This window comes from Stegodyphus dumicola, chromosome 7 (assembly GCF_044657685.1).
Source record: "Stegodyphus dumicola isolate Sdum_Otavi_A_Nest chromosome 7, ASM4465768v1".
In the NCBI taxonomy this organism is placed as follows: Eukaryota; Metazoa; Arthropoda; class Arachnida; order Araneae; family Eresidae; genus Stegodyphus; species Stegodyphus dumicola.
This window is the reverse complement of record NC_140774.1, coordinates 83,096,772-83,124,273: the sequence shown is the minus strand read 5'-3', so window position 1 is coordinate 83,124,273 and position 27,502 is coordinate 83,096,772. Positions and strand designations below refer to the sequence as shown.

Genomic DNA, 27,502 nt, shown 5'->3' with positions numbered 1-27,502 from the left:
AACAATAAAAAACTCTAATTATTTGCATTTTACGTGAATACTGCAATAAAGTAAGGTCAGTATACACAACTAATAATAAGCTGAATCATGGCAAGTAACCGACGTCCCATTTTGCGGTGTGCCAATCAAACTGCAGTATTTTGGTTATTTTAGTTTGGTTTATTTGATTTTGCCATAGCACGCTACAACTATCTGCCTAAGTGGAGGACTTCATGAGAGAAACTGGCTCGCATACACGTTACACACCACGGAAACGCCCATACAGTTAGCCCGCTTGACAGGATTCGAACCCAGGTCAAACTACCAGTGTTCAGTGACTTTATTACTCTGCCATTGATGGGACAAAACTTTTTACATGCAAATAAAATCAGAAACTTGTTAATTTTTCATACAGATCATTTCCGCAAACTTTAAACGGCTTCCAAAGCCTTATCGTACATGACTTACTAATTGCACTTCCTTAAACAGTTAACAACATGAGACGCTTTCATAAAAATTCCCTATCGTAAAGATGTTTATACATCATGCAATGTATATGCCAATCTGCGCGAGTGGCGTACATTCGGAAGAATTTACACTTCCATATTAATATTAGTTTTAAAAGGACGTGATTTTACGATCACGTCTTTTTAAATTAAATCCAATTTCAAGAATATTGTCTTATTTTATATAATATATAATATAAATATAATAAAGGTCTACAGACATAAAAGTACGGCTCACCGAGGGCACATCCGGGCATATGTCCTGCTAATGTTCTTTTAAAATCCATACACCGGACACCGTACTGAGAATAAAATGGATCATCTGGAGGAATTTCGATCGGCATGCAGTTCGGATGGCGCATTGACGGATGTACTTTACAACAGGCGACCTCCCTTCCATCTACGTCTGGAATGGAGAAAACGAAATATATATGCAAGCAAAATACAATAATGTACTTTACAATGTACCTTACAACAGGCGACCTCCCTTCCATCAACGTCTGGAATGGAGAAACCGAAATATACATGCAAGCAAAATGTAATAATGTACTTTACAATGTACTTTACAACACCTCCCTTCCATCTACGTCTGGAACGGAGAAAACGAAATATATATGCAAGCTAAATGCAATAATAGAAGAGTAAAATAAAATATTTGATTTATATGTATGTATAAATGTATATATTTCCTGTCATACGTATACATAATAAGCGGGTTAGAAATGTCTCATAATAATTACAATACTGTATTAACGTTTATAAAAATCATCAGAAAGATGTTATTACATTATACAATACTGTTTATGGTAAATGATTATGACGGAAAAAGTACACTTTTAAAGATATGGCAGAAGAGGTGTATTTTGTATGTTAGGACGGTTTACATAGCACACAATATGCGTAAACTATCTAACTTCGTGATAGCGTACTTAATTTAGGGAAAACGTTTTCTTAATTCCATAATAATGTAATCTGTCAGCTTTTAAACTATATCGTTATCATTGGTTGGTTGCACATATACTGCACTTGAAGATAGTTACTTCAGATGAATAAGGTTAGCAGCTGTTGTGAAATCATCATAAACAGAAGCAAAAAGCCGCCTCCTTGGTTCTCAATCTTTCTGAAGTTCAGTCACTAAACCCTGACTTAATTTTTTGCGGAACACTTACCATGAGCTTAAAACCGGCGTAGCCAACATTTTTAAATCAAGGCCATAATAATTAAAAAAAGGATATTTCCTGTAAAAATAATTCCATTATTGAAGACAAGAAAATGGAGAGGTGTAGCAGAAGCTACATTCCATTTTCTTGTCTTCAATTGTGAAATCGCGATTGGCCATCCCTGCTTCAATGTGTTACTTTTATAAAATAATAAAAGAGCGATAATGTTCAATGCAAATATATTTGTTTAAAAATTGCAAAAATTAAAATTACGATACTTCAAAAAATTCTGAGATTTAGTGCAATTCATAAGATTAGTGATCTTTGCTAGTTTCATTAATACTGGGATGAAAAGAAGTGTTAAAGCCTTTTTTTAATTTCCCAGGCTTTCGCATTTTTTTTTTGTTTTGTTTTTGTTTTAATATTAACGATCGTTGAATATTATGCCTCGCAAAGATATGACGTTGAAAATAATGATGACGTGTTTAGTGCTGTTTTTCTAGACCACGAAACTAATTCATTTCTTAATTGAAACGCACAATTTAAAATATTTCCATGTGACAGCCACCTCACTTCTATACGAAATGTACATTCACAGTCTGCTTCCACACATAAACAAAGTTTGAAAATTAATTCGGCTTTTCGTTGGTCTCATCTTAATGAATTTAACCATGGGAACGCCTTGATCCATTGCTTCGTTTAGCTTCATAGGCATTTTCTTTATGACAAATATGTCTCGGTGCAGTGATGAAATATCAAATTCAAGTTAACTGTTTTCGTTAAAGACATATATTCTTTGACTCATTCTATCATAGATGATGCCCTTTGGTACAAATACCGTCACATTAATCCCATTATAATTTTAACTTAGTCAAATGCGACATTTTCGCATCAACTAAGTTTTGATTATTTGTACACCCTAGAAGTTCTTTGCAGCATAAAGGTTGATTTATGGTCAGGCAAATCATAAGAAATGTGCCTTTCTGTTTATATCAGTTAATTCATCTACTTGCAGAAAATGCAGTGAGCATGCCAACATGTTCACTAGCGACTGTTCTGTCAGTGTTGCAGGGCACATCATTAATTGTTCTGAGAATTATATCATCAGGTACCTGAATCTTCAAACTTTCCTTCTTTCTCAAACATAACTGTCCCTATTTCACAGCAGGCGGGTAAAATGACGTAATCTGCTATTGCGGGTGGCTTTCACTTTAATTCCACAAACCGAGCAATTTTATACCACACAAGTTTTATCACTTGCTTTCATTGAGGGTTTTTTTTTTTTTTTCCAAATTCTTTCCTTTATTTTCCTTGCGTTTTCAAACGTCTTTGGAAGTTTTATTTACTTTGTTGAAGATCTTTTATATTCATTTGAAAATTAACACTTTAGTTTAGTGATCACCATCCCGCAAGTTTATTTTTGCATACATTACAGAGAGGAATTGGGCAATTGGTATTTCCAATACAGATAAATACGAATGTTAAGTAGGTTTCGTCATACAAGCAATTGACGTTTCTAGTTGTTTTCACAAAATTTTTATCTATTCTACATAGTCTTCAGTCTACTAGCTGGTAACTCTAATAGCAGTGGCATTGCTATTATTGATATAAAAATGAGATTTTTATGATGAACTATCCATAACCAGTAATATAATACTTATGAAAAAAAATTATGAATAAAGAAATATAAGAATAAAGATAATACTTATAAGAAATACAAAATTAATTGATAATATCATGCAAGATTTACGTAAATTTATTAATTTAAAAATACAGAATGAGTGAGATTACTGGAAATCAGCGAAATAAACAACACTAACAGCTGTGATGTGAACTGCACAGGTACACCAGTGTATAGCACTGTAAAATAAAAAATGAGCTGGTTTACCGACTGAGAGAAGGTTATGTTTGCTTGACTGAAGTGCACGCACAATATTATAGGCACAATGCTCAGAACCAATTCTTATCCATTGAATTCTTCCATACCTCCCTTTACTTTACCAACCGGTTAATTATCGAACCCTTTTTTTTTTTTTTTTTTTAAATTTTTTTTTCAGGTTCTTTTAAGTCTAACACTTTTATTTCGATGATTCTGTTTTTCACTCCCATATAAAATTAGTTTTATATGATACAGAATTTGCTTTTACAAGGTTTTTTAATTGTGTTTTTGACTTTTTTCACATATCACGGAACACCAGTGTTCCGCGGAATACAGACTGAGAACCACGGCTCTAAACAAGACATTCTTTTCGGAACTATGGCTTTGGTTACAAATAGCATTTAAGTCATTTTCTTCCTCAGAAAATTCTCCTTTTTAACTGCATAGTTACGTCTTTAGTCTTTAACTGAAGTTATGGCTTGATCTGGAAGATTTGAGCTGTCACTTTTCCGTCTGACGCTCTTTTCTGGAGGAAAAGATCTATTTTTATGAGGCAGGGTTGATTTCGGCACATAGAAAACGCTATTAATAGGTAACGCAAGGTTAATGATTGAAATACATGATTTACTCTTCACACATACTTAGCTATGTACAGAAGAAGTCAAAAAGTATTAAGGCTTTGTTATGACGACGTTTTTGTTGTCTTAAAGCTTTGAAGTTTGATGTATAAGAATCATTAAGTCCATTCTTATCTCTTTAGTAGGGTTTAAGACATAGCCATTTAGGGAGAGGACAGTTGTGGGTTGGCAAATGTGTAGCTGATTCAGCGAAACGATCGACCCAATGTCTGCTTCGCTGTCATTGATGGTTCTTATACCAACTTGGCTTAAAGTTGAAGAGAACTTCTAAGCAAAATATTCAACCAGTTTTGGCGATGTAGCAAGGTCTGGTCGCTTGGCGACTAATCTCAGCTTAAACTCTTTAAGACATTAAAACCGCATGAACGACATTTCGGGCTATTGTAGCTTCAGTATACATTGTTTAATAATTCGGAAGAAATATTCTCGTTTTAGGGAAACCAGGCATGATATTAGTCACTGATAATGCTTAAATGAAAGAAGGGCTGAAGAGAGAGTGAAATTCATAACGGCAACGTCTTTTCAAAGGGTTACGTTCTAAAATGCCGCAATGTTTCTTTCCATGCCAATTTTAAGTTTTTTAATATGATTGGTATGGTGTTTCACATTTAGAGGAATGATATCGTTTAACCCAAATATAATTGAGTAAGAGAGAAATTTTGCTAACTAACGAGTAACACTGTTAGAAGAAATAACCTTCTTAAATTTATTTTTTAAACTTAATCAGTCTGTAACTTCTCAACAAACCAAAAGATTTAAAAATTAATGAACGCTGTTCTTAATAATTTAAATCCTTACTGTTCTTAATAACGGACCTAATCAATATAAATTAAAATATATTTGACTATTCAATTAAAACATTTTATGGATAATTACAAATTTGTTGAAATTAATGAAAGGTAATTGTTACTACTGAGCGAACATAAGATCTGTTATTAATCTTCTATCCGCACTCACCCATATGGGATTTTCAAAATGCTAACATTAGTCAAAGTATAAGATGTTTAATTTACCTCTCAAATTTAATAAATCCGTTATTGATTTCCAACTTGGGTAGTTAAAGGCGATAAACATATTTTCTTTAATATTTAAATGTTTATTTTTCCTAATAATACGTCTAAGTGATGTAAATTAAAATATATTTAATATAAATATAATTTAATATTTAATAAATATATTTAGTATATCTATTTTATGAACATTTGCAGTTTTATTCCATTAAAAATAAATATTTCTCGTAAAACGTGTTACGTAACTATGAAAAGAATAATATATTTTTTTTTAATTTTATGTTTTTATTCACTTAATTTTAAAACCCTTTTAGTCTTGTCAGAATGTTAGAGTGTAAACTGAGGTTTTTCATATTGCAATCCCCCTTTAGAACTATTACGACTGAAAAACTTTGCTAAATGATGCCTCTTTCACAATCACAACCAAACTAATATCCGAGATGATATCAGGAGAATTTTTAGGTGGCGCATTTGTATCACGCTTATCTACAGATTATGAAGACCTGAGTTTGACCACTTTTAGACGCACAGAATTCATACATATAGATACATAACATTTTTATTACCTCTTGGTTGAGCAGCTAGAGTGAGATCATGATCAATGAACTGACCCCATGACATAATAAGGATTGACAAATCTCTGCTTGGTCTGTTGTAATCTCTGTGAACGGCTGCAGTGACCGCTCGAGCATTGGGCAATGGACTTCCGTCAACGGCTGATACTCTCGGAGCATCGATACCTAAAAAGATGGAAAGATATCTAATTCAACACATGGTATGATTATAAAGTGTTAGCCGAATTACTGATCTTACTAAGCATGTTATAAAGACGTTCACCGCGTAAAAAATGGGAAATTATTCAACAGAAGGAAGAGAAGTTATTTAAAAAGTAGAATTTTGACCATTGCCATTTAATTCAATCAGAAGTAGTTTATAGTAAACTCTGATACAGTGATGTCTAATTCCTTTTAATTGATCGAAAACCTTGAATTAAACTATGTGCTGAAAATTTTGAATTCAACTAATCAATGCCTAAACAGGTTGGCGTTTAAATTTTTCATATGAATTTCATGAAATTTTTTCGGTATTAGAAACCGGTATTCTAAATTTTATGGCTTAGTTTATTCGGTTATGGCAAAGCATTCAAGGGCTATCTGCCTAAAGGAGGGGATGCCTTTGTGGAGGACTTTCTAATGAAACCTACCTCGTATACACGTTGTACATGGAAAAAAAACCACTAAAACGCCCATGCAGATAGCCCGTTCGTGGTTTTCGAACCTAGGATCAAACTACCAGTATTCAGAGACTTTATCGCTTGGCCCGGCTGGTGGGATCGTTCTAAATTTTATAATCATATATATAGTTAACTCATTTCTGTGCAAATTAGCTAGTAAATAACTCTCTAGTCTCAAATCGTTATAATTCCTTTGTCTTTAAATTATTTTTAAGTTGATACTTTTAAATATTCCATTCACTAATGCTTGCAACAATTTTATAACTCTACCCTAAGCTCCAGCCTTCTTCGTGAATTTTCTTAAACGAATTGGTACTGTTTGCTGCTGCATTCGTACCAGTTGCACCGACAAATATACCAAATCAATTAATGAGAAAATTTAAATATTTTTGCAAAACTTTCTTAAGCTCACTGGAGATTATTGCTAGAAGTTTCTTCAGGTTGTACGGTTTTTCTTCAATATAACTCTCTCCTCGCCCACTAAAAAATTTATCAGATGACACAATTTGATCTAGAAAACCAAATAACCATTTCCAATGTTTACCCAGTGACACAAGCGCAATGAAAAGCCAACTCGCAGCCCATCTCAGCAAATGTATCCTCTTGAGGTGGCCCAAAGAAAACATTTTATTGAAGAAGATAGTACAGACTAGATGAAGAGAGCAGGAATCTCCAACGCGCTAAAAATTATTCACAAAATATCTGCAGTCAGAGGTGACAAAAGTCCTGTTTCGTTTAAAGAATGAGTAAAAAATTCTAGAATTTATGTGAAATTTTAAAACTAATGACAAAGGAAACGTCATTAGTTAGTCACTGAATAGAGTATCCCGTTATATTCAAGACGGTAGCGAATATCTTATAGTTCTATATGAAATGCAAAAAATTACTAAATACTTGTAATTTTCGAAGTAAAATTATAGGAAAATATACATGTGCCTCAGTCTCTTGTTATTCCTGAAAGCGGTGGAGGATGCATTTTGTGCTGTCTTAAAAAAAATCTGATTTTTCGGTTTGGATAGCGTGAACTGTCGACGATTAGATTGGATTATTTAATTATGGCAAAGCACCTAAAGGGCAAAGCACCTATCTGCCTAAAGGGAGTGATGCCTTCGTGGAGGACTTTCTAAGGAAAACTGACTCTTATATCATGATCACAAGGGGAAAACCACGAAAACGCCGATGCAGCCAACCCGTTGGCGGGATTCGAACGTCGGACCGAGCTACCAGTGTTCAGCGGCTTTACCGCTCGGCCGCTGGTGGGCCTAAACTGTCGACGAACATTGATCTTCTAGAATTATATTAATAATACATTAATGCCTTAGAACTATGTTGATAAAAGCTAACAATGGGGCCAAATGGTAAGATTTCTGGAAAATAAGACGGCTGGATCATGATAATGAATCAATCAAAGATACCATATTTTTTGCTTAAAATTAGGCTTCGAGCTGAGAGTTCGAAAGATGCTTTAACTATATCTCCACTACAACACGTGTCACTCTCTCCAAGACGCTTTTACTTCGTTCGTTTCTTTCACAGATTGCCTTGATGCAAAATTTAAGCTCCTAATAGCCAAACTCAGTTATTGCAGATGTGACTCACATGACATGACTTTTCCATAAACAGAGGAGAATAATAGCAATAGTTTAACAAAACGTGTAATTAAAGAGAGGCTATAGTTGTTTTAAAATACTGAATGATTTCCCATACATTCTATACATACATAGTTCTCTATATATACATGTATATTAAACATGATTACTGGGTAATAATCAGCTTAAATAAATTATATATCTACAATTAAAAACTGCATGAATATACATAACTGTATGAGCATGCATGATACGAATGGGTACTACACTGTAGAATAAAAAACCTCGTTCAGTCAATTTACAAGATTATAAAGCATACAAAGCAAGAGGGAAGAACTATTCAAAGGACGATATTTTAAGACTGACCATTAGCGTAAACAGGTGACATGAATCGGACGAAAGCAGTGTTGGAAGCACCCCACATTGTATGTTTCATGTTGTTGCAATGGGCACTCATCGATCGGTACCGTGACACGGTGCAAGGAGTTGGCTTATAGTGGTCAGGGCAGATATCCCAAATGTCGGTTTTAGAGGTGTCGATCATAGGTAAATCTTCAATGATTTCTTTGGGGGTAAGGTCGAACCTGAAAAAGCAAGGTGAAGAATAAAATCATTTCCGTGAATTTATATCAATCAATATTTTCATACCAATATCACGAATTTCCACTTCCCATTTATGAATCATAATTTATACATTTAAAAAAAGAAAATTTGAATCTAAATCCCAAATTTTCTTTCAGATCGGATTTCCTTGAGAAAAATGAAATCAGATTCCTTCTTTATAAAATCTTACATCAAAATTCTTTGCCAAAAAAACGTATTATCGAATAATGAACACAGTCAGTTTATTCAAAAGTTTTCCATCCAGATTTTGCAGACGTAACTCAAGGGTCACTTTTAAGATCTATGCTGTTCAACAGCTTTATTAATGACCTATCAAAAGTCACCTAGTGTCGTTCTAGCACATTATGTAGACGACACGGCTATGCCTGCTCAACATTTATAACTGGATTATCTGGTTCCAAAAATTCAGAGATATTTCTCAAGTTTTGAATTCTGGCTTATTGCCTGAAAATCAAAATTAATGTCGCTAAATGTGCCACCATGATTTTATCATGGTTCTTCCTCTCGTACCCTACAATTAATTTAAAATCTCTCAATGATTATGTTCTCTGGTGTGATTCTTAGAAGTACGTTCGTATGATACTCGATTTAAAATTGATCGGGCATTTTTATACTGAGTCTGTGCTCAGAAAAGCAAAAAAGGATCATATCCCGATTATGTACATTATTAGCTCGAAAGGGCCATCTTTCAGTTAAAAACAAAGCTATGCATTGAAATACTACCAATCTTTATGTATGTTTTTACCATATGGGGTAACACTGTGAGCCCATTTATTATGAAACTCCAAGCCTTTCAAAGTAAAACCTTACATCTAGTTCTTAATGCATTTTGGTACATCGCTAGCGACGTGATTCATTCCGATTTAAACATTAAACCCGCTTCTGTCCTAATCAAAAGACTTAATCAAAATTTATTCCCCAAAGCCGAACATATTGATAATCGTGTACTATGTAACCTACCTGCCTGTGACGCTTCAGTTCCTAGCTCCATCAAGAGATCGAGAGAACTGACTTCGAGATCGAGAAGATCGAGAGAACGAGAGAATCTTCCAGCCACCAAATTGGTGATACCTCAAAAGAAGTAACGCAATAAATTTTTTACGTATCTGTGAAATTTCATTAATTCAGCCCAAACACACTTCTCTTTCCCTGTCGAAAAACATCCCTATCCAGAAAACACTATAATGATTTAATCTTTTCTCCCCTTGAAATAGCATAACTTCTCTCTGATTTTGCAATTTTTGCACAACATTTGAAACCTAAATTTATATCTCTGCCGGAAATTTTCTGTCACCAGCTTCATTGGCTTATAGATTATATAGATTTTTGCATTTTATTCATTATTTCCAAAATTAAACTTCTAATTTTACACGAAGCAAATGGGGCTTCAAATATCGTTCTTCCAAATATCTTATGGTCAAGTTAAGTCAAATTCAGTTCCAGTCCAGATCTGAGGAGTGACGGGTGCCGCGACTCCATCTCCCAATTCTGTTCCTTACAACTGCTTACCATTAACTTCAGAATTGCTACTCAATTAAGATTCTTCACTATCAATAAATAGTAAAGACCATAATGCATTATTATCAATCGGTTCGACATTATTTTCACATTAATTCCTACAGATTAAATTCTCCCGCGTATATTTCCTTCCTGTGGACCAGTACATTCCAAAACCCGTTTACCGTGCCTTCAGATTTTACGACCTTGTGACTTAGGAACACATTAACCTTAAGCTCTTTTCTATGCTCTTTTATCATCTATCATGTATTATTTCCTAATTCTGCTTATTATTGTATTTTTATGATGTGGAAGTAGTTGATACTACTAAAGCATTCAGTAATAGCTAATCTTTAGTCCGTCAGTTTATTATGTGCTTCCTTCTGGATAAGTGACCTCAGAAGTTTTTAAATAAAAGTAATAAAAATGACAATCGGTTTTGTAAAAATAAGAGAAGCACTTTTTTAAGGAAGTATTTTTATTCCCTGATATTTTGTACTATAATTCTTAAATTAAGTAAAACTTGATTCTGAACAGTGATCTGGATGAAGAGGATGAATACGGATGAAATAAAGGAATAAATGGATGGATGGTAAATAGACGAAATAAAGGATTCCACTTCCCTAACTTGAAACATAGAATTCAGGGAAAGTGGCCAGAAGAGGTCAACATATTCCACTCTTGTCAAATTTGTAGCTTCCGTTTAGCGGTTTTTAAAGGTTTTAGACATTTAATAAAAAATCATTTATAATCTGATCTTCAAAATATTTTATATGTATGCATTATTAACAAAGGTAGTGGAAAATTGAAGAGGCGGTTACATAGGATTCCCCAAGTTCTCCAAGAATCCCAGCATTCTAACATGTTTTAAAATATGCTTAATTAATATTTAGAAAATCATTAAAATACCCTGAATTGTTAAATGAGGGGCTTTTTTGGAACATTTGGTGAAGTGAGTTCCCTCATTTAGTAAATCTTCCACAAAATAGAAATTGATGATATATGCTTGTAATTTTTGCAAGAAATATTTTTCTATTAGCAGAACAACAAAAATAAAAGTATCTGCTTTCATACAGGCTAATAACTTCAGCTTATGGAAATAATTTTTTATTCCCTATATCTACCGAAACAGGTTATCACGAGGAAATTACGAGCAACAATAGTTGCAAAATCATCATTATATCGTAACACAACATATACTTGAAATATTTTGTGACATATAAATATGATGATAGTTCATTAAACTACGATAGACAAATTTAGAGGATATAAAACTTAGTATTTTATTGTTAGGTAATAATCCTCAAATAATCATGAATAATCATGAATGATTTTTAACTTTACAAATGAAATACTTTGGAGATCTTTCATAAATTTTCTCTGTTTTGCTCTATTTTTACTGAAAAATAAAAACTAGAAATATCAAAATTTAAGAAAGCAGATATATATTAAAATTTTAAAATTACTCTTATGAACTGATAAATCTAGACCTATCCTAGTATATTCGAAAAAGCAAAAATGAAGAAAAATAGTATACGAACCACTCAGTCAATATTTTGGTAGTCTCTATAATAAGGTTTGCAGAAACATCTATATCCTGTGGGCTAGGATCTAGACCTTTCGTAATAGGATGAATATAACCTGTACAGAAGAAACATAAAAGATCATATCTAAGTACAAAAAAAGTGTAAAATATGTAGCAATACGCATGTAAATCTTGTTTCCTGTTAGCACTCTGTGAAGAAAGCTGTACGATAACGAGATGTTAATGTTTAAAGTAATAAGTGTATTAATAAGTGCATCTTGATAAATAAAATATGCCAAAGAATCAGTAAACGAATAAACTAGTTTGCATTTTTCAGTTACAAGTATTATTCAAACAAGTTGCATCCCAGATTAAGAGCCCTTAATCAATTTCAAATTAATTCAATTAATTCAAATCAATTTCACCTCAAGTCATTAAAGCTTAAAACCCAGCGTAAACCTTGAAATTATTAAACTTGCACAAATTCTTCAATGTTTTTTTACACGTCAGGGATATTTTACAGATTTTACACTATGTATACTCATCTGCAAAATTAAGGAAATGCGCATATTATGTCGAATTTCGGAAAAACTAACTGTCAGAGTTTGATGAAATCAAATATAAATATACATTTATAACAGAGAAAGAGACGTATCATTCAAAAGTCATTTTACGTACGCATGTTTATCAGTAAAGCTCATAGTGTAGCGATGTCCAAAATCCACGATGTGATATCGAAAGAAAAATTAGTCTAATATGGGGTATATTCCCTTATCACAGACAGACAGGGCAAGCGAACTTAGGGCATATTGAATGGAAGTCAGTTGAGGAGTATTTTTGGCAGTCTACCTCATTGTTTCAACTAGGTAGTTTTCAATTCTGGGATGATTGATTCTTGGATGGAGATGGTGAGATGAAGTAACGTCAAGATGAAGCAAGAGCGTCTCAGACATGCTCATGATTGTTTTTAATTTCACAAATGGTTTAAAATCGGGTAATCTGGCTAGCCAACCATGTGGCGAATATCCTCAATTATTAGGTAATCGCCGATCACTTGAGCCCTATATGGACGAGCATTGTTGTCCATTAACAGAAACCCAACTGGACCCCTAAGATCAACTAAGATCAACTGGACCCCTAAGAAGTCAAACATAGGACTCTGTTCTCTTTACGTCACAGCAGTCAGGAAGACTTCATCAAACGTATCCAGGGGTGTGCGATCAACCAACATAATTCCTACCCGAGCCATTGTACTTCCACCCAACACCATAACGATCTTTTCCCTAGTGAGGAGGGTGTCATAGTGTTCTATGCACTCTCCAGACACTGGTACGTCGAGAATCAGCGTCTAGACTGAATCTCGAGACATCTGTAAAACGCACAATGCACAATTTCTTCTCTAAAGGCTGGTCCAAGGCGCATGTTGTCTGCACCATCTTAAACGCACTGCAGTGAGTGAGCAGGTCTTCCGGCATACAAACCTACTCATGAAACCTTCGGGCAACTGTAGCTGGGAAACATAGGTTTTAGTGGGCGCATATAGCTCACGTGAGAAATGTGAACTGTTGCAGTCCTGTATCGCCATACTGAAAGTGTCAAATAACGATCCTCATTCGTCGATATGGATCTTGGTCAACCTCGATTAGATCTTCTTGATATGGATCCAGTGCCCTGACACTTGTTTCTACAAATTTCATACGATACAGGGTCTCTAGCCACCTGCGCTTGTGATTGACCTGCCTTCTGTCTACTGACATGTCACCATCTCATTCCGTCACCAATCCATTCATGGCTACTCATTTTACCTAATACCTTCTAAAATTTACCCAGCTCTTGTGAGAAACACGGCGAATATTGTAAACGTGTTCCAGCACAAAAATCGCCGAAAAGCCCTCGTGCGCTTATATCCCTCTACAATCACATCTTTCTATACACGCACCTGTATGTTTACATATTCGATTCTGAGTATTTGCATAATCCTTCCGCGTCGTATGCATTACTTTTGGTTCAGAACATTTCGTAAAAAGAAACTTAATCTTCAAATTCTTTTAATTTTGAACCGGAGTGCAGTAATCGAATATTAGAATAACAGAACTTAGCCCGAAGTTTCCTTTTGAGGAAAAAAACCCTTGCTTTTTATTACTGTAATGTGATGCAATACTCTTTAGCCTATAACATAAAAATACAAGTTTCTAGATAAATGTTTAAACTTTTGTTGGCATAAACACATTATTTCGAGAGCGTTGTCTGCTCTTTCAAACAATGAATGAATTTCTTGGCTAAAACGTAATAGTTTTTATACATCCTGAATGAGGACTATGTCCTATTTAATTTTTATTATGTCTCTTGATTATTAATATTTTTCTTAATTAGACATTGTTAGGTTTTATCTTCTTGAAGAAATATTCTACATTAACTCATACGAACGTCATATTTATTTTAAAACATGTAAATAAATAAAAGTAAATCTTTTCTGAATGACATTTTAAACATTAAGTTTCATCTGTGATATACAAAATTTGATTACTGTATTGCTGTACTACGTTACGTTTTCTAACGTTGAATTTAATAAATCACTAAGAGATGGAGCACGAAACATTTATCTGTACCGATGCACATTCATGGTGTCAGAAACATCTTTTATTACTATAATAATACAGAAAAGTTTTATGAACAATACGACTTATATGTTATGAACCAAATAAATTTAGATACATAACAAGCTATTTCAATGAAATATGCTCTTAATAAAACAAAATTAAAACATGCATTATTGAGAAACTCACATATTGTTTTTAAACAGTTTAGTTTCTTATGATTATAAGGTATTTCTCCCACTTTCCTAGCGTGCCTTCGTGGTGTAGTGGTTCTGCACGCTGGACCGGTATCCAGAGGTCCGTGTTTCGATTCTCGACGCAGGCGGTTGCTAATTTTTCATCTCTCCGGCTTTTTAAATTAACCTAATGTCTCTACAAGATATGTAATATTTTTAATTTAAAGAAAAATTAAAGTTTTTTTTTTTTGGAATATCAAATGGTAACACATATAAGAAAGGGCAATTTGCTAAGCAATATGAATGATAAATAAAAGATCCTACAGTCGTGAAACCTCACCAGTGGCCGAGTGGTTAAGACAGCTGAATACTGGCAATTCGACCTGAGTTTGATTCCAAGCGAACGAGTTGGCTGCATGATTGGTTTCTGTAGTTTTTCCCCTCTGTATTTTTAACTCCTGCTCCGTCCAATGAAAAACACTGCGAGGAGGTGTTTTTCCCCATGTGTAACAGGAATACGAGCCAATTTCTCTTAGAAAAGTCCTCTAAGAATGTATCCCTTCTCTTAAGCAGATAGCCTCTGTGTGCTTTACCATATTCAAATAACCGAGTTAACTTGACCTGCTATCATGGAATATCAACGCATATCCATGACTGTACGTAAAGTTAAAAATAAGTAAAACTGTCGTAGTTGCTATAAAAGTTATTGTGGAATATCAACTATCTTATGGGTAATAAATGGCATGGCAGAGTAATACAGTAGTGATTAAAAATATAGAAATAAAGTTATAGATCTTTCTAATGCCAAAATAATACTTAAACTTCACTTACCTAGTAGTTTCTTAGCCTTGGCAAGCGCTACATTGACATCCTCATATTTAATGCACGCATCCATTTTCATGTTAGCCTGCCAAGGAAAGGCACTAAAAAGTAAATTTTCGATTAATTAAAAATAAAAATGGTACGACGACTTGCATTTAATGATATTTAAAGAAAATAAAATTAATGTTTGCATAACTGCTGATCGACAAAAATTAGTACTTTTTTAAATACGCTTAGAATATATCACAATATTTTGAATAAAATTAAAAACTGCTCTAAATTTTTAATGTATTGTAAGCGTAAATCTAATGGATTTTGCTATGGCTGACAAAATGAATTGATTTGAAAAATTTGTAGTGTTAGAAAAGTAAATATTCTTACATATTCCCTGCTCTTAACGTCTATTCTTCTTAATATTTTCTTACTCATAGAACTTAATTATTTGAAATTGATTGCTGTTGGCAGAGGATTTTCTCACAAAGACAATGAAAAGAGGATTTATAAAAATTCTTTCTTCCTCTCATAAAAGACATCCAGCTATTGAAAGAAACATAACAACTTGTTGTCAATCATTTCATCCTTCTCTGAATTATAAAATTGCTCTAATTTTCCACGTTCTTTTTTAAGTCATTTTCTCACCCGTCAGTTCGTTGTTCTATTCTTAAAGATCCCGTCTGGGATTTTAATTAGTGACTTTAACTACGTGTTATTTAGGTAGTGAAATTAATATTTTTAACAAATTGCATAAAGATAAGTTAGAGCTAAATTTTCGAAAGAATGTAAACTTCTGATATCAGGGTCTTCAGATATAAATCAAAACTCATATTTTGTTTTAAAATGCAATGTACCTGTCCTTAGCAATAAAGAATAGCATTCGAGAAGTATGAAAAACAGAGGGAAATATTAAAAGGCTCATCATAAATTTTAATATGTTTTATATTTAAAGATTATCAATAGAGATGGAAGAAGGATATAGTTTATTGAATATTAGATGATTATGCATTTTGATGAACATGGGAACGTTATATACGAGTATCTTCATTATATTTAAAGTGAAAAAATGTCCAACTTAATGTTATAAAAATTATTTAATGTTTTTCTTAAGTTATAAGATATTTCTCTCGCCATCTTAGCATGCCTTCGTGGTGTAGTGGTTAGCACACTCGACGCGAATTCGAGTGGTCCGTGGTTTGAGACCCTGCAAGGGCACTGCTAATTTTTCATCTATCTTGCTTCGAAATAACCTAAAGTCTCTACAGTGGCGCCCGAACTAAAAGGTGGTGAATGATCTTTCTTCACCACCAGGATTTGGCGATTGGATCCCCTAAAACCCTAGTCGCCCTTTAAAAGGAGGGGGAATATAATGTATTTCTCCCACCTCCTTAGCATGCCTTCGTGGTGTTGTGTTCAGCACGCTCGACGCGAATCCGAGATGTTTGTGGTTCATGTGCCAGCGAGGGCATTGCTCATTTTTCATCTCTTGCTTCGAAATAACCTAATGTCTCTACAAAATATATCGTGAATTTTTTTTAATAGTTTAAAAATATTTTTTTCTTAAATCAATTAGATTAAAAAGTAAAAAAAAACATATTCATAAGAACTGCATCTATTGCTTTTAAATACTTTAAAAGCAATAATGTTAATTAATAACAAACAGATTAGTTATGAAAGAATGTCTTACGTTTTTCCGAATGGTAATAGAATCGAATGAAACATAAAACAATGCAAAATCGTGTTTCAAGACTAATAGACCTTTAGGACGAATAATATGCTGTCAATAAAAATATTTTATTTGCTTAATTTGACTATAAAATGTTAATCAAAAAACAGCCCAATAAAATATGCAAGAAAAAAGTCCAATAAATTACAGAGTTAATCCGAATATTTGAAAAGATCTAATATAAATGTAATAATTGTTATACAGTACTCAAGAATAAGCTTATCTTACCTGCTTAATGCCCCAAAACCTTCAGTAAAGTATGTCCTATGAAGAGTTAAGGCACAGATTCTAGGATCTTCCCAATAATCATTTATGTCGATAGGATCATCTACAGAGACCAAAGATGCTGTGCTCAGAATTATCGCAGTCAACCATATCGCAAAATGCAAAGGAACGTATCTAGAAAATATACATAATTTTGTTGAAACAAATCAGCCAAAAGACACAAAATAGTTAAGTCTTTATATTAAATTTTGTCAACCGAAATATAAGATTAAAATTTAATATTTAAACAGAAATACTATTTTCGAAATGTAAAGAAAAATGATACCAGATCTCATTTAGGCACTCCTCTGCTTGAACAAAAAGTTGATATATTAAATGATCTTGATTCAAGAATACAATTAATTATTCTTATATTTATTAGGTTGGGGGAAAATACTATTCCTATTTAAACAAAACTGTAGATGAGTAAAAATTTTTAAAAAACTCATCCAGCAGACTATGAAAAAATAAAACCCAAATTATACCTGCAATTTATAGTACCTTGCTTCCTCGAAGGCACAGCAGTTTTTCACCGTTTCAAATGTAAACACATTCATTTTTTTATACAATGGCGGGCACTTGCCTTATTTCAGCATTGGCCACCCGCCATAAATGGTGGCTATTTTATCATGGAAGCACCTAACAGTTAGCCGCCATTGCCTCCTATGGTGGGACGGACAGTTACATCCATGTCTTCTCCAGGATTCGAACCCGGGTCCTTCGGTACCGCAGTCGGCTCCCTTAGCCACTCTAATGTCTGGGCGGCCTAAACATAAAATGTTTTTCTGTTCATCCGGACTATAAACAAACAAACTCGGATTTTAACTGGTAGAAATTACTTAATTCGTTTTAATTATCGTGACCAATGGACTCAGTGCTTGCGGCGATGCTGTAGAAAACGTAGAACATGTCTTATTGCACTTCAGGTTATATGCCAGTGCCAGAGCTACTTCTAAAGTGAGTTTAAGGCATCTCTCTATTTGCTGGCCTCTTGTTTTCTCTAAGCTTATCAGGAGTTTTGAAGCTTTTGCTTTCTTACGCAACTTCATTTGTTGTTTAAACTTTTAGTATTATTATTTTTGTATATTATTGCATTATTACCCTTTTAGTGATACTGTATTACTATTGTTTCTTATATATGTAGATTATGTTGAGTATTAATGTATTGTATTATTTTTTTTTCCAATGGCGGGCGCTTGCCGATGCCGGCATCGGCCACTCCTAAGGCCAGATGTGGTGGTCTCTTTATTATGGAGGCACCTAACAGGTGGCCCACCTTTGCTTCCTATGAAGGCACAGACAATTTTTACATCCATGCCTTCTCCAGGATTCGAACCCGGGCCTTTAGGAGTCAGGCTTCCCTAAGCACTATTCGATACGAGAAGATGTATTGTATTATTGTTGTATCATATCTTCCTTGTATTAGTATTATTCTATGTATTTTATTATTATTATTATTATTATTACTATATTATCTTTATTATTAATTATTATCTGTATTATATCGTTCTAGTAGTAGTATTATCATAGTTTTTATTATTTACGGTACATTAATATTTTTATTCTAGTAGTATTCGTGTTATTATATATATTTCTTATTCTATTTATAACTAGATATTATGTATTATTGTTGTATCAGATCTCCCTTGTATTACTAAGTTATTTACTTACTTTGTAGGACACGAGAAGTTTTGCATTTGTGTTTTTAAATAAAAAAATATTATGTCTGCCATGAAAGTTTTTCAGATAAATTAGAAGACAGATTTAAGAAAAGCTAATCTAAGTTTAATGCGCTTTTTCTCCTTAATTAAAGTTAGTCAGTTAATATACTATTTCTGCTCATTTCTAAGTGAGAAGAGAAAACTATTAACGTTATTCTTACATGTAGTATACAGTGGTACCTCAATATACGAGTGCCCTAATATACCAGTGTTTTGAGATACGAGCCGCCGAGTGAGCGATATTTTGCTTTGAGATGAGAGCAAGATTTAAGATACGAGGAATCGCACATTACACCGCTGCACACGACCCGCGCATGTTGGTGTCGTGTGCAGCGTCTAACATTTTCCCCCACCTCAGACTAGACTTGTTTCTTTGAGAAAATCCATGGGTCTAGAGATAGATGAGGAGAGATGTGAACGAACTCGTCGAGGAACAGTCTCATTAGCTGACAACCGAGGAGATACACGATCTACATTTGCAGCAGCATACGGTGGTTCAACGAAAAATTAGTTTTGAAGAGAAGCCAGAGATGGAGGACGTTATCCCTACAAGAGATATAAAGGAGATCTTGGGAATGTGGAAAAAAGTTGTAGAGTTCGTGGATAAAAATCATCCCTAAAAAGTTGCTACTGGTCGTGCATCGGAGTTGTTCAACGAAACTTGCCTAACTCATTTCTGCAATATCCTGAAAGGGAGGGAGAAACAAACCTCCTTTGGACAGTTTTTTTAAACGATCCACAGATGAAAATGAGCAAAGCGTGACGAAAAAAGAGTAGACCAGTGACGAAAATTAAGCGCTTCCGTAAGCACTGCACTTTTTCTTTTAATTATGCTTTTATAGAATATGTATTTGTTATTTTTAAATAAATGTTTCTTCTTGTAAATGCATTTTCCTTATTCAAAAACACTTAACAAAAACGACTGAGGTGTTGTTTTGGGAGCTGGAACGTATTAATGGCATTTCAATTAATTTCAATGGGGAAAATTGCTTTGAGATACGAGCAATTTGACATACGAGCAAGGTTACGGAACGAATTAAACTCGTATGTCGAGGTACCACTGTATTCTATTTCAATGAATACGGCAGAAACTTCTGAGAAATCTGTAACGTTTATAACTACGTTTTGTTTAATAAGATAAAATTTGAATTACCTTTTCAATTTTGGATTATTTATTCAAGTTCAGATGTTATAAAAAAGACGTAGTGGTTACAATTAGAATCAAAAGTCAATGTCGCATTTACAATTTGCATTAATCTTTAGTCATCCTGTCTATAACGACAGCTTTATTTTGATCTGTTCTTATATGCAGAAATATATCACACATGGTATGCACAGATGTCACACAGAAAAATACATGAATTCTACTTACTACCAAAATCTTTGTTTATACGCCGATTTTGATGAAAGTTATATTTTATCCTAGCTCATTAATAATTTGCTATAAATAATTAGTTAATAGAAAAGGAAAGGCGAATCGCATTTTATAAATTTCATTTTCACCTTCTAATATTTATCATTACATTTATTCTTCTAATATTCATTTATTGTAAATGTATCCCTTTTTCGCATATATGTACCGATCCTTCTCTTGCACTATGATTGGAATGCTCGTTAAAGATCTTTTAATTGAAGTGCGTATAACACCTACTGTTGTGTAGAGAATTATCTGATTTAAGGAAATCTTAATTTTATTTGATTCTGAATTATTTATTTTAATGCTTTAATTTTGAAGAAAAACAGATGCTTCTGCGAATATTATTTAGTTTAAAGAATATTATTTATTTTCCTTTTTTTGCAATTTTTGTCCAAGCTTTGATTCATTGTGAAAAGAAGCAGGGAAAAGGAGGCAATTTTGCTAAGCGATGATTTCGCGCGCTTTGTCCTTTAGAATGTTCTAGAAGAAATTTCATTGTGCAGTTGACCTTAGGACAGGAAGTACGTGACATAAGGGTCAGAGGTTGCCATTTAACCTTCGATATAAGTCATTCAGGTTGGCGATCGGAAGGTCCGGTTGTTGGCTAGGTGAAGGAGGGGCGCGCATGCGCGATCACCCTTATTTCCTCAGTCAGGGGTTGAAACGCAAATTTTGCTCAAATTAAGGGGGCGATAATTGAAGCCATTGTGGGAGCCCGCGTTTGTGAAGGAGACGAAGAAAATTCGAGTTTGAATCACTGGCTTGCGGAACTTACTTTTGGACGTTACTCTTGAAACTTGCTCTTGGGTTGAGCGATAGAAAAGATGTAATTTACGAGGAGAGATGTTTTCCGGCGGGGAGCGGCAAATATGCTCCCCGGCCGCGTTTTGGCTAAGAGGCGAAATTGATAAGTCTACGAGTTCTGCTGAAAGATTTAAAGACTTTTGGACGTTACTTTTTGCCCGACTTTGAACTAGTTTTGCTGAAGGATTTAAGACTTTCAAGATTAAAACTTTTTGTCGGACTTTGGAAGCTGAAGGATTTGTTAAGTTTCTGGGGATGAATAAGTGGCGATTCAGGCGGATCACGGCGGACACTATCCGGCCGTCGCCTTGCTGTCGAAAAGAAAAAAAAATGATCCAGCGAGTATTGAGTTTTTTTCTGTTCAGCGAGTATTAAATTCCAAAAATTATTGGCCAAGTTCCACCCCGGCCAACGTGAGATTTTATACGCGACATCCGTACTGCGAGCTTGAATATTCTGCTCGGGTGCTCGTTCTAGGGCTTGTTTTCTGCGATGCTGAGCGAGCGGATTATGTTGCTGAAAAACAATGGAGTCGGTGTTATCCCGAATTGCGTCCAGTGACACCGAAAGCGTGAGACTCCTTAGACGCCTGTGTTCCCCTTACGGAATGCAATTTTCCAGGAATTATGGTGGACTTTTAATCCCCTGATTTCTCCCAGAATGCAAGGCCAGCCCGAGACCTTTCCGGGTGCGTTTCAAGTCGTCAAAACAACAGATAAGTGCTTTGTTATCAATTTTCCTTCGAACTTTTGGAAATTGGAACTTTACCTTAAATTGAATCTTAAATTAAGTCTACCGAAACTGAATTGCTTCCTTTTTCCCCTTCTTAATTTACCGAGACAAACTTTAAGGTCCTCATATGAATTAGTATGTAATAGTGTAATTTGTTTGTGTAATCTTCCTTTGAACAGATGTTGAATTGCAGATATGTTTTCTTTAACCTCTTAGAAATTACAGAACGGGTACCCGTTAAATTAAAAGGGTCATGTAATTGATTTGTAAATCATGAATTTAAATGTAACAACAGAAAACGACAAATTGAAGAATTCACCTGTGTCTAAAGTAAATTGAAACTGTAACAAAAATAAGAAATTTGACTCTCTGATTAGGATAAGATTTAATTTTAATTGTGAGGAATTTGAATAAACTGGTATTTAATCTGGAAACCTATTACTTTATATCATCTATGTGTTATGAAAACTATTATTTTCTTTATATCATCTATGTGTTTTTCTTATATATATATTGATTTTACATTTTGTTTATTCGATCCTCTCACGGCGCGGTCCCGGGTGGCTAATACACAACGCAAAAATTTGTACTAACCACTCTTCATTTATACGATCCCTAAAAGTGTGGTAATTAGCAAAATCTTAAGAGTTTAGTTTCTCAGTTGATATTTAGTTAGTTGCGGTTTCACCTGTCTGTTTCTGCATTAGTTTCCTCCCTAAGAGGAAGTTGTAACACAGCAGTAGTGCCCATGATTTTAGGGCAAAGTATAGAAACAGAACATTGGTGCCGTAGCTAGTCAACATTGGTGCCGCGATTCAACACTACCAGACAGGATTTTACTGACCGCTATAGAATTTAAACAGTAACTTTAAACTTGCATTATAATCTCTTAAATAAAAAAAAGTTAAGTTTCGTTAAATCTGACGAATAAGGGGATGAGAAACCACTACAAATCCTGCTTTCTTCAGATGTCGCTGCTACTTGAGGAAAATGTGTTTGCATCTTTGTCATCGGCACAGGTACAAGTATAATACGCTGATGGTACGCTGATGGAACGAGACGGCTTCCGTCCTAATACGACTATATAGGACGCCTATCGGAATTGAGTGCCTCCCCGCCCTTGATCAATCCACAATGTTGCGACCCCACAGAGCAAGGGCAGACAAGGCAGTACCAGTACGGTCCCTGCCGAGCCTTACTCTGTCCTGAGAGCCCTCAGGCCTTCTGTTAAGTCTGTTATTACGCCCCCGTGGTTGAGACTGCCTAGGTACAGATCCTAACCAGTACTTCCCAGGCGTTCGCTGAGTCAACTCCCGGGAGGAGTATAATACGGACAGCAGAATTTCATCCTTGGTTGTACAGGTATAGTTCCACCTCACTAACTGTGCAGCAACACCCCAATATGAGGAGGCGGTTCAAGAGTCTCCCATACCATCAACCTTTCGAGAGGACTTTCGGCTCGCAGTGTATTTTGATTGCCACCTTGCTGCACACATGCTATTTGCTTGAAAATATCCATGTCTTTTTGATATTCTAACCATCGGTATAGCAGTCAGCGTCAGTGAGAATTATAACGGTTGGCTGGCAACATTGTTGTTATAATGAAACGATCAATTTTCATCTTTCCAACAATTTCTGAAGAATGTTTCCTCTCTCAGTCAACTCAAAACAAAATTGAAGCCAACAGACACATTGTCTTTCTCATTGGATAAGATTTCAGTTACACAAATTTCCTTATGGCAGAAAGATTACCAAAGTCGTTTTCGTTATACTGTTACACATCCTTTAGCTGTTAATTTTTGGAAAACTTGGAAATCTCCATTTTCATATCCACTTTTTTGTCTTAGAGTCGTAGCTGTGAATAAGATTCATTACCATGATCTGAAATATAAATTCCATAAGTCATATAAGCCAAGTAATAGAGACAAACATCCTCAGTAGAGTTTAAAAGCTTCTATAGAGTATTCAATGATGTTGAAAAATCTGGGAGCAATACAGAATCAGAAGAAAGAAAAGCAAACTTAATTCAACTGAATAACTAATTTAGTAGTTTTTTCCTGTTTTCTTTCTGAAAAGCTTGATATTATTTCTGATCAGGAAATTTTGACATCATCATTTTTTTTTGTATCTAGTCTCATCATTTTTACGCCACGACAGATTGCATTAACTTAAACTGCCTCAGCTAATTAAACATCCATGCTGCCTAGAAAATTTTAGTTTTTACAATTACTTTTAATGTTAAAGCTAAAGATTTTTAACTTATTTAACCTGGTAAGCTGTCATTTAATAGTATAATAGATTCTATGAAGAGAGGCAGGAAGCTAGAAAAAAACTATTTTCTTTTGAACTCTCTAAATTTTTAAAAAGTTGTATAGTTCTACAGGTTCACTTATGTGCAAAAACTGGAATAGTAGCAACTGCACAAGAGAAAGGTTAAAAGTACTCTTTATTAAATTTTTAAAATTTACAATACGTCAGCTCGACGCTAACAAACTACGCCTCTTCTTGGGCGGTAACTGAAATTCAGATAACGAAACTAAAAATTTAAAGATATGTACAAGTAATAGAACTACGCTACAGAGATCATCTAAATCCCGTTTCTTAAACCCCCGTCAAAAACTAGTGGCAGCAAGTAAATGCAATAAAGTCACGCGAATCAGCAATAACTATGGGAGCAAACGCTTAAAACAAGCAGAGGTGACAGCAGTAGCCTAACTCTTCCTCTTTCCTACTGAAACTCGGTTTTAAAACTCTTTCTTCAACGTAGAATTTGCATTCCTTCACGTGCGCTACCAAATTTAAAATCCTGGCACTGACAATTAGGGGAATAAAGGCTTATAGGAAAAAATAGCAAATTAAATAAAATTGGTTATTTAAAATAAATATAAATCTCTACAACCTATTGAGTTACAATTTGGCCTAGTTATAATTTTCATAAAGATAGACCTTACGTTATTTTAATATATGTGTTTTTAAATGAACCTGAAACAACTAAATGCGGCTATAATGCATTCAAAACCTATTAGCGGCAATAAAATAACTCTTAAACGATTTAAAATAAAACTTATACGTTCGAGCACCGACTTAGTTGAGAAAGAAAGCATAGTTGTCAAACTGAGAAAGCACATATAGGATCTTTTAAGTATCCTTTTAAAATCGAGTACCTTCATTTGCTTTAAAGAAAATATCTGAGGATCTTAGTAGGATTAATTAGATATAAATTGTATCTCGCAATGCATTTAATTCTCGCAAAACATTTAATTTCTTTTCTGAATCCTGTATAATGCTATTCTAATCTGTATAATGTTTGAGATCGATAATCCGTGTTTTTAAATTTATCATTCTTTACTCTGAATAACTCGCTTAATTTGAACGTTCCATTTCGATAATCATAAACATCAAATGCAAATGAAATAGAGCTGAACTAAGTAAACGACACCACAAGCAAGTGCTCTCAAATACAAGTAGAAATATTACTTGCAGTGATGCAAAATGTGAAATAAAATTCAAATTAAATGCTAGAATATACTACATCTGCACTTAACTGCAGCTAGAAGTCTAATTATTTAAGAATTCGTAGTAGGAATATCCTAACTAAGTGATGCAGATATTACTAAATATTCCAGAAAACAGTAAAAGCCCATTTATCCGAACTGATAGGAATAGAGCAATTTCGGAAAATAGGTTTATCAGATAATCATTAGGAATTGCTTTCGTTAGTTAAAGGTAGACTTATGTTATTAAGTAAACATATATATTACAATGTTACTACGTTACATAAAACAATATCCTCTCCTCTCCATCATTTAGAAGCAGCACTGATTTGCCACAGCTTGCTAAGTAGCACGAAAATACACTTGTCATTACTTCATACTTTTCAAGAAGTGTAACCTACTGGAGACTGATTTCACAGTTCCGCTATAGTAAGCTATGGTCACTAGCTTCGTAATACTAAAATATGCATCTAATTGTTAAGAATGAAAAAAAAAAAAAGATTTTAAATTATCATGTTGCAAAATTATAATACTGAAATAAGTGTTTAACTTTTAAGAAGAAAAGAAATGTGATTTTAAGAAATTAGAAACAATTGGTTTTTGAAAAATATTATTACTTCTTTGTAAGAAGTAAAGGACGTATTGTAATCACGAATAATTACAGGTATCATATTTCAACGAAAATATCCATTTTGTCCGCTATCGAATGCAATTTAACTATGTTTTTGCGTGATATCTGTATGTAAGGCTAGAATAAAGAACTCTTTTCCCCAAGCGAATTATAAAACTGATTTAAAATGGATTCAGAAAAGATTTTTTTCGTGGCTTCTGTACGTTCGTGCGTATATAACTAAAAATTAAATGAAGCTAAGATATCCTAACGGCTTCACAAGTTAAATATCGTGCCAGATGGCTCTGGCTCAAAGATTCGGCATAAACAAGCTTAATGGCTCAACGTCACAGAAATTTAATTGCTAGGAATTCAAAGATAGCAACGTGGCTTCAGGCAGGCAGATCACGCTCTGATTTCACCTTCCCTTAAATACTAACTTCTTTCCACCTCATTTGAATACATGTTGGTTACACAATATGCATTCTGGCAAGAAAGTGCGAGTTGAAAGCAAGAGCGATAGGAAAGTCACTTAAATAAAAAATAACTGTTACAAATTAAATAAATCCCCACAACCAAAAACAGTACCTCTAATAAGTGGTTTTTTTTTTTTTTTTTCTTTTGATTTCTTAAAAGGCTTAGTACAAAACTGATCCGCTTTAATTTTACCGCATTATAACTCTAAAAAGTTGAGAGTTCAACGTCTGGGATTCTATTAGATAAGAAAAATATAATATAATCAATCTCAGGCTAGAAGTCACAGGCAAGGCCTTCTTCTTGTTCTATCCTAGTTTAAGACGTTTTAATTCAGAAAGCTTTCAGACAATCTAATTTCGTATTTTGCGTAATTTTTAAATTCAGATTGGCGCGCTTCTTCTGCATGTTCCGTCCCATATCCTGATCCAATGATGACGTAATTTCTGAATCCTCTAGTTTTGTAATCATTCCTTCACGGCTAAGAGTTTGTAGGTCTCTGCGTATCCGGCGGCGGTGATGCTCCCTGCTCAAAAAGATAACAGATTTTCTCCACCTGATTTCACTGAAAATAAAACTTTGAAATACCGGATTTAATACAAATTAAACACTCTGATTATTCCAAGCTTTAGTTTCATTTTCTGGTTTGAAATAAGTTGCTTTTCATCCATAGTTTCAAATGCTTTCTAAAATATAAATTTATAAAAGTTAAAATGTTAATTTAGAAAATACTATACGAACCGGCTTTTCATCCATAGTTTCAAATGCTTTCTAAAATATAAATTTATAAAAGTTAAAATGTTAATTTAGAAAATACTATACGAACCGACTTTTATCCAGAGACGAGATAGGCCTCGAGGTGCTTTTTCAGAATGCGCCCGCTAAGTTGTTTTGGAAAACGACAATTCATTAAAGGCATATTTTGTTTTCACATATTAATATGCTTAATTTATGTGAATCTTCAAATTTAGTGATAGCCTGACACCGAAAATATTTGAGCCGGGCCTGATATGTGTTTACACACATTATA

General features: G+C 34.0%; 1 protein-coding gene across 1 annotated transcript in view; it reads right to left on the bottom strand.

The window, feature by feature from the left end:
• LOC118181625 (chorion peroxidase-like) overlaps positions 1-27,502 on the bottom strand; it is an 85,467-nt gene that overhangs the window by 48,407 nt on the left and 9,558 nt on the right. The window contains exons 2-7 of the mRNA XM_035350791.2: positions 17,185-17,355; positions 15,246-15,337; positions 11,658-11,757; positions 8,362-8,579; positions 5,739-5,912; positions 724-891 (exon numbers count right to left, since the gene is read on the bottom strand). Coding sequence (XP_035206682.1) covers positions 724-891; positions 5,739-5,912; positions 8,362-8,579; positions 11,658-11,757; positions 15,246-15,337; positions 17,185-17,355 — 923 coding nt within the window. The remainder of the gene's footprint in view (positions 1-723; positions 892-5,738; positions 5,913-8,361; positions 8,580-11,657; positions 11,758-15,245; positions 15,338-17,184; positions 17,356-27,502) is intronic.